An 8,817-nucleotide genomic window follows, 5' to 3' on the forward strand; every position below is an offset into this window, starting at 1 on the left:
GTACTTAGTCTGCTCTTTTTCCCCTCTAAACCACCTCTTTGCACAAAATAGCCGATCTACAAGCTCACAACGCCTCGCAGATTTATGTCTAGATTTCTCCAAATATGGACGATATAGGGTTCAAGTGGTTAAAATAAAAAAGTAGGAAAAAAGGTTCCTAGCACACAAAGATTTGGAGGACCCCCTGTAGTAACTCTGAGGACCCCCTAGGGGTCCCGGACCCCCTGTTGAAGACCCCTGCAGTAGACCAAACAAACCAGTAGCATACTAGTACTAACAACATCTTACTGGTAACAAATTAATGGTAATATTGACAGGTTAAACAGCATATGACTGGGAGCTGGCACCAATATTCCCACCCTGCTAAAATACAGTACAATCAGATCAAATAGGCAACAACATCCTAAAGTCTGGTTTAAACATAGTCGCACACCGGTGTCCCACACAGGAGATAGCTGATCTACAAGCTCACAATGCACGGCAACTGCGATGCATTGTGACGCGTAGTGAGCTTGTAAGATCTCCCGTTTTTGGAGTGTGACATGATGATGCGCAAAACCAAATTAAAATCAGGCCCGCCATTGTTGTACACACACACAAGCAACTTGGTCTTACTCTTTTTCATACAAAAGACATGAACAAAATAAAACAAATAAAACAGGTACAAAGCCTATATATGAGACCACCTCAGGTTTAGTGTTTAACAGTTTTAAGATACAAAAACAACGGTGGAGTAGTAGTACATCAGGCCCACACATTTATGAAAACGATCCTCGCTCTCACCTTTAAGTGTTTTTTCGAGCACTAACGTTCCCAGCATTCCAAGGAAGACATTTTCCCCCTCCAGTTTATCATGGAAATGACAAACCATATCGACACCCGAGAGAGAGAGAGAGAGAGAGAGAGAGAGAGGGTGGAAGAGTGTAGTGTGATTGGCCGTTTCTGCTTTTAAGATGACTTATTAAAACTTTTAAAAGAATAAAACAAAAAAACATGTCTTTGTCGTTCCTCTAAAAAACAAACTTTTGCAGTCTGTGCAGAGGTTCCCAAGCTCCAGTCTCTTCTCAAGTCAGTTATGCACGTGTTTCCGCGTCCATCCATATTCGTATATATGCACGTGTGAGTGTGACTAATGTAATATATGCACTCCTATTGGTGTACGAACGAACACACATCAGTGCATTGTCTAATCCTGTGTTTCACAAAAGTGGATTCCAGGGACTCTGTGGGTTCCTTTAAAAGTCTGTAACTCTGACGGCGTACAAATGAAACCAAATGAACCCTATCCACAACTTCCCGACATCCCATCGTGCATTGCGCAGAAGTTGCACGGAGCTTCCGGCGCCGCAGCCGAGTGTGATCTACAAGCTCACAACGGTTGCATCTGCGACGCGACGCGAGCTTGTATGTCTGCTGTTGTTAACCGGAAGTGTGGTGCAAAATAATTCTCCAGTAAATTCCCGCGGAAAGAGGTTCATTTGGTTCCATTTGTACGCCGTCAGAGTTAAGGGGAGTGAAGGTTCGAGAAACAATCCATAAAATCAGGTCAACCGGTGTCTCGTACGATCACGATGACCATGTGTTCCTCGTCCAGGTTGACTCTGTGGGTTCCTTTAAGTCTGTAACTCTGATGGCGTACAAATAGAACCAAATGAACCCTAGCGGGTTCATTTGGTTCCATTTGTACGCCATCAGTTAAGGGGAGACCTCGACATGTGAAAGTCCACAAACAATCCATAAAATCAGGTCAACCGGTGTCTCGTACGATCACGATGACCATGTGTTCCTCGTCCAGGTTGCCTACGGTCCTTTTGGCCACGGTGAGGTACTGCTGGGAGAACTCTCCGGGAGGGAAGACGTACAGCATGGCGCCGGCGGCCCCGTCCTTGGTGGCGGGCAGGCTGATGACGCCGGCCGCCTCCTTGTTCCTCAGGTAGGTGACGAGGTGTCGCAGCAGGCGCACCTGGAGCCCGGGCTCCGGCGGCGGCGCCGTGCGGTCCACGGGCCCCTGCAGGGCCAGGAGGACGGCGTAGCCGGCGGGGCGGCCCTGCTTGACGCGGCGCGTCACCTCGTCCAGGCGCGTCTGGTCCATGCGGAGCCGCTGGGCGATCTTCAGCTGCTTGGGCTGGCCCTGCGGATTATAGGGCTGTCACGGTTAGTACATGATCCGTCTAATCCAGGGGTTCCCAAACCTTTTTGTCTCAGGGCACCACATGAATATTATTTTAATCCGAGGCACCCCTACATTATAATTTTCACTCCCAGCACCTTATATTTATAGCATATCGTCGTTGTCGGGTGGAAACCTTGTATCTCCAAAACCGTTTGTTTTGTGTTTATCATCTATAAAATGTACTAAACTAGTGAAAACAGCAGATCTACAAGCACATAACGCCTCGTGATGCGAGGCGTTGTGGGCTTGTAGATCGGCTGTTTTCACTAGTTTTGTGCGACAGTCTTGTATGATGAAGCAGGGCTTTGCTTTACCAAAAGACTACACATTTGAAACTTGGAGATACGAGGTTTCTGCCCGACAGTGACGATATTTTAGTGATTATGTTGCGAGGAAAACGTTGAGATAATAGCCATTTTGGTTGGAACTGACCGAATATACATTTATACTTCAAGTTTGAAATGATACTAAATATTTATTTCAAGTATCAAAATAAATTCCAAATATTATCAAATGATCTCGCGGCACCCCTGGACTGCTGTCGCGGCACCCCAGGGTGCCCCGTCACCCACTTTGAAAACCCCTGTTCTAATCGCAATTATTTGACATAATCGGGATTATTTTTCAGACAGGGTTCCCACAAATTTTTACCAATGAATTTCCAAAACCTTTACAAAACCTTCCCAGAATATTTAAGCCAATTTCCAGGACTATATAACAATAATTCAGCGTGCACAAGGAAAAAATCTACAAGTTGTGAGCTTGTAGATCTTCTATTTCCACTACTTTTAAGTATGAAGTTGTCAAACATGTCAGTAATGTCTTTGTATATTTAGGGTATGTGTCATATCTGCCATGTGCAACTTCAAAGCCTAAAAGCCAAACAGAAATGTAATCGTCAACGACAATTACATCTTTTAAATTAAATTATTTGAGTGACAAATTAATCGTCATGTAAAATGTTGACAGCCCTTACCTGCGGAGGCTTCAGGCTGTCCCGCGCCATGGTGGCGCTGAAGAATGCCGGCCCACCCTCCAGCATGTACAGGTCCGCGGGGAAGCTGCTGTTCTTCAGCGCGAAGAAGCCGTGCCAGGACTTGGAGAGGTGCGCCGTGGCGAACTCCGCCAGGGTGGTGAGCGGGGAGGAGGACGACGAGGAGGTGGTGGTGGTGCGGGAGTCCGTGTGCACGGAGGGAGAGCCGGCGGCCGCCGTCGTGCCGCTCTCGCTGTTCCTGTGGTGATGGTTGTTCAGGTGGTCGCCGGAGGAGGACTTCTTGTGGTGGTGGTGATGGTGGCCCCGCCGTCCGGCCGAGTCGTCGTCGTTGGCGGCGGAGGAGGCTCGCGGGAGGCCGCCTCCACTGTCCGGTGAGTGGTCCCGGGGCTCCGTGGTGGAGTCGGGGGCTCGGACCCGCGCTCGGTCCGGGCTGGCGTCGGGAGACACGGGGCCCACTCTGTCGCCGGCGCCTCTCGCTTTGGCCCTGCCGCCCCTCTCCTTGTCCCTGTCCCGCTCCCTCTCGTCCGTCTGCCGGTCGTTAGACGTGCTCCTGCTCCTCCTCCGGTTCCTCCTCTCCTCCCTCTCCTTCAGCCAGCGCTCCCGGCTCCTGCTGCGGCTCCTCGCCGCCCTGCCGCCTCGGCCAAACGCCTCCACCGCGCTGCCCGCTGCCCTCCGGTCGAGGCCACGGGTAGGGCTGCCTGCTGCCCGCAAGCTGCGGGTAGGGCTGCCCACTGCCCTCCTGTCAAGGCTGCGGGTAGGGCTGCCCACTGCCCTCCTGTCGAGGCTACGGGTAGGACTGCCCGGTGCCCTTCTGTCCAGGCTACGTGTAGGGCTGCCCGGTGCCCGCAGGCTACGTGTAGGGCTGCCCGGTGCCCGCAGGCTACGTGTAGGGCTGCCCGGTGCCCGCAGGCTACGGGTAGGGCTGCCTGCTGCCCTCCTATCAAGGCTACGACTAGGACTGCCCGCTGCCCGCAAGCTGCGAGGAGGGCTGCCCACTGCCCTCCTGTCCAGGCTACGGGTAGGACTGCCCGCTGCTCTCCTGTCCAGGCTACGAGTAGGGCTTCCCACCGCCCTCCGATCAAGGCTTCGAGTAGGGCTGCCCGCTGCCCTCAGTCCGCGAGGAGGGCTGCCCACTGCTCTCCTGTCCAGGCTACGAGTAGGGCTGCCCGCTAACCTCCTCTCCAGGCTACGAGTAGGGCTGCCCGCTAACCTCCTCTCCAGGCTACGAGTAGGGCTGCCCGCTAACCTCCTCTCGAGGGTCCGAGGAGGGCTGCCCGCTAACCTCCTCTCGAGGGTCCGAGGAGGGCTGCCCGCTAGTCTCCTCTCGAGGGTCCGAGGAGGGCTGCCCGCTAGTCTCCTCTCGAGGGTCCGAGGAGGGCTGCCCGGAAAGTCCCGCTCGAGCAGAGCCCTCTCTCGCTCCCTCGGCGAGAGGAGGCCGAGGGCAGGGGGTGACAGTCGATCCCTGACTCCCCTCAGCTCGCGCTCCATGCTCTGCCGGGCAAAGCCCTCTGCTGCGAGGAGCTCGAAGGGGGTGGGGAGGGTCACGGGCGGCTGGAAGCCTGGTAGTATCGGACGGAGAGCAGCAGGGGTCTCCTCCACTTTAGCGAAGTCCACCCTCAGTCGGCGCTCGGGTCCGCCCAAGGGAAAGCCCCTCATCTGTCCGCAGGCGGCCTGGGCGGCGTCCAGACTTTCATACTGGATGTAAGCAAACGTGTCCCCCTTGACGTAGTCGACGTTCCGTATGCTGCCAAAGCGGTCAAACTCCCGCGCGAGGGCGGCGAGCGAGGTTCCCGGGCCGAGGCCGCCCACCCAGAGCCGCGTGGTGGGGTTGGCCTTGCCATAGCCGATCTTCACCGGGTTGCCGCCGATTACTAAGCGGCCCTGCATAGCTACCTTGGCCCTGAGAGCCATGTCGAGGTTCTGGTATTTCACGAAAGCGTACGCCCCGCCCTGGCCGCGGACCGGGCGCTTTATCACCACGTCCTCGATGATGCCGTACTTCTCGAAACTCCTCCTTATCTCCACCTCTTGAACGTTGTGTTCCAAGTTTCCGATAAAAAGATTGCTAGTTGCTCTCTGGTCGTCTTCGGGTTTTAAATCCTCTACGACTGGAATGGGAGGGAAGCCGTAGGGTCGCCCCCTCTCGTCGAGCATTCCATAATAATCCAAGATCCTCTCCCTCTCCCTGGCGAGGCCCAGACTCTCCAAGGCATACTGCCTCGCTCTGATGTCTCTGAGGTCTCGGAGGTCTCTGATGTTACTGACCCCGGGCCCAGGGGGTGAGAGGGATCGCTGGCGGTAGGGGTAGGGCGCATGCAGGGGCAAATAACCCACATCTGGCGGCGTCACGCTGCGCTTCCTAACGTACATGGGTTCCACTTTGAGCTGCCGGTCGCCCAGCACCAACCTGGAAGACTTTGCGTGCCTCGCCTCCTTGGCGTACTCCGGGTGCCGGAAGTTCACGTAGGCGATGCGGCCGAGCTCCGGGGTGTGCGACAGCTTCACGCTGACGTCCCCGAACTTCTTGAACTCGTGGAACAGCATGTCCTCGACGTCCTCGTCCGAGACCTGCGAGCCCAGGTTGCTGATGAGCAGCGTCTTGTATTCCAGAGTGCCCGGTCTGGCTCCGGGCAGCTCCGCCGGGGTGGTGCGGAGGGGCGGGCGGCCCAGCAGGCTGAGCTCGTGCCGGTGGAGCTCCAAGGCTGCGGCTGCGGCGGCCGCGCGCTCCTCTCGCAGCCCCTCTCGCAGCCGGGGCTTCTCCCTCTCTCGGCTGCGGCTCCGCCTGTGTTTTGGGGATGGGACGATAATTGTTATTATCGTTTATCGTGATTAACAATTTAAAAAAAAACACTTGCATTAATCGTATCATGGAGATTCACAATCATAGTTGTCTCTGTTAATGTATGCATAGATGGATTTGTTGTATTTTCTGTATTTCTGTAATAAGGACCCTCTCGAAAACTAGAGGATACATCTCAAGGGGTGATCCTTTCTTTCTATCCATCCATCCATCCATCCATCCATCCATATATATACACACACACACACACACACACACACACACACACACACACACACTCCTTGGCAGTCCATCATTGTCGAAGATGAAGTCACACACACACACACACACACACACACACACACACACACACACACACACACAGTAAAAATGTAAAACCTCTACAATTGGTAAAACGGACCTGGAAATAGCATACTTGTTTTCACTAATAGCATACTTGTTTTCACTCTCTACCAAATCTCTGCCAAAAAAATAGCCGATCTACAATAGGGCTGTCACGATATGACATTTTACATGACGATTAATTGTCACTCAAATAATTGGCGATTAACGATTTAATTGTGTATTTGTCGTTGATAATTACATTTCTGTTTGGCTTTTAGGCTTTGAAGTTGCATATGGTAGATATGACACATAACCTAAATATACAAATACATTACTGACATATTTGACAACTTACTACTTAAAAAATAACATTGATAGTGGAAATAGCCGATCTACAAGCTCACAACGCGTCGCATCGCGTCGCGTTGTGAGCTCATTCACTTGTCCGGGAACCAAAGTCACTTGTCCGGATAAACATGAGACATTTCACACTCAGTCATTTCTTTCTTATGCATGCATAGGAGTCAGACATTGAAATAGAATGAATAACAAAAGGACTGTAACGACCCCCCCCCCCCCCCCCCTGCTCCCTCCACTCCATAGTATGGGCAGTCCATAGTATGCACTCACTGCATACAGCACAAAGCTGCAGTGCTTTTTTGATTGATTGATTGATTCAAGAATGTATTAACAGTTTGCAATAGAAAAAAGTACAGTTTCATGACAGTACAGATCACTGGTACAAGGTCAACTAAAAGGAGATCCTAGAAAGCCGAGGCTTATTTCCACAGGAACCTCACTTTAAGTATCTCATATAACATTGAAAGACAGACGGATAGAACAAGGCCAGGATCGAGAAAGAAAGAAAAATTGAAACCAAGAGCCAATTGTCCAATGGACAAGTACAACTTGTCCGGAAGGATTTGTTACTTGTCCGGGACAACAGGACAAGCCTTAATGTCATGCCCTGCGGTAGCATTTAAACCCTCTATAAATTGGTAAAAACGGACCTGGGAATAAAGTAGGCATATTTGATAGTCTTTTTTTTTTCACTCTCTACCACATCTCTTTGCCAAAAAATCTACAAGCTCTCAACGCGACGGTTGTAGAACTTGTAGATCTGCAATATTATCGTTTATTGTGATAAAAAAAAACTCACCATAAGTATCTTGGAGATTTAATTTATCTGAAATCGTCCTCCGTCATGCACTGGGATCAATTCACATTTTATTTGCCCAAGCTGCATAACCTGTACCAGTTAAACCATTTGGTAAAAGGTACTTGATAGACCTATACGTACTTGATAAAGTCTTTTTTTCACTCAAATGTCTTTACCCAAAAATAGCAGATCTACAAGCTTGCAACGCATTGTGAGCTTCTATCTGCTATTTTTTGGCAAATGTTCCACCCACACCAGGATAATGGATTTTGGCAATAATATCGCAAATCGCGATTTATTTTTGGTCACAACAATCGTGATATGAAACGTTCATATCGGACGATTACACGATATTATCGTGATAAAAAAACACTCATCGTGATATTTTCAATATTATCGTTCCATCCATCACTTCTTACCGGTGGTAGCCGCGGCTCTCGGCCAGCAGCAGGGCGAGCGGCGGCGGCGGTTGCAGCTCCTCCGCTCGGCTCCGGGCTTCCCTCTCCCGCTCCCGTTCGCGGATCCTCTTGGCCAGCGCCCGGGACGGACTGCTGTCTCTCCTCTCGGCCTGTCGCTTCATCCTCCACGGATGATGATGATGATGATGATGGAGGAGCCCAAACTTTTCACCGCCTGCCCTACACACACACCACGGTGGTTATCCCTCCCTCCGGAGCCCAATTCCAACTGTTCTTTAGCGAGAATAACCCCGCGGGCCTGCGCGGTGTTTCGGTTCGGAGGAGGCTGGCGGTCGAGACGCCCAACGGTCGCGTGCGTTCCCAAATAAAAGCGTAAAAAGCGTTAAAAACATGCTAGCGTCGAAGGAGCTGCACTAACGCCGCCATCTTGGACAATAGGAATGTGCGCTCCCTCCCCCCCACAATGGGAGGGGTCATGCTGTACGTCAGCACGTCGCTGGGGCATTGCGTCATGACGCATTACGTATTCCTCCCAAACTCCCCAAACCAGGGGTCTTCATCAGGAGGACCCGGGACGCGAGTGTTCCTAATAGCACCCGGGACCCCTAGGGGGTCCTCATACTTACTACAGGGGGTCCTCAAAATCTTTGTGTGATAGAAACTTTTTCCCTCCTTTTTTATATTGACCACTTGAACCCTAACATTCATATTCTGAGAACTTTAGCCAATTATAGCAGATCTTGTTGTGAGCTTGTAGATCGGCTATTTTCGTCAAAGAGCTTTGGTGTAGCCTAGAGGGGAAAAAGAGCACACTAAGTACAGAGTGAAAGGTCAAGTTTATTATGTATTGACAGTTCAAGTGGTTAAACATCTGAAAACACAAATTGAAATGAATCCAAAATAGGCTATAGGCCTACTGGTGATTGTGTTGAAAACTAAATGGAATCT

General features: G+C 51.3%; 1 protein-coding gene across 1 annotated transcript; it reads right to left on the minus strand.

The window, feature by feature from the left end:
• Positions 1–1,747: 1,747 nt before the first annotated feature.
• rbm15b (RNA binding motif protein 15B) lies at positions 1,748–8,030 on the minus strand (the record flags this gene model as incomplete). The annotated part of the gene is made up of 4 exons (XM_080728377.1): positions 1,748–2,131; positions 3,150–3,865; positions 4,550–5,949; positions 7,870–8,030. The coding sequence occupies 4 exons, from the start codon at positions 8,028–8,030 to the stop codon at positions 1,748–1,750; spliced, it is 2,661 nt and encodes an 886-aa protein (XP_080584503.1).
• Positions 8,031–8,817: the final 787 nt, after the last annotated feature.

Source organism: Nannobrachium achirus (genome assembly GCF_963921795.1).
Source record: "Nannobrachium achirus genome assembly, chromosome: 6".
Lineage (NCBI taxonomy): Eukaryota > Metazoa > Chordata > Actinopteri > Myctophiformes > Myctophidae > Nannobrachium > Nannobrachium achirus.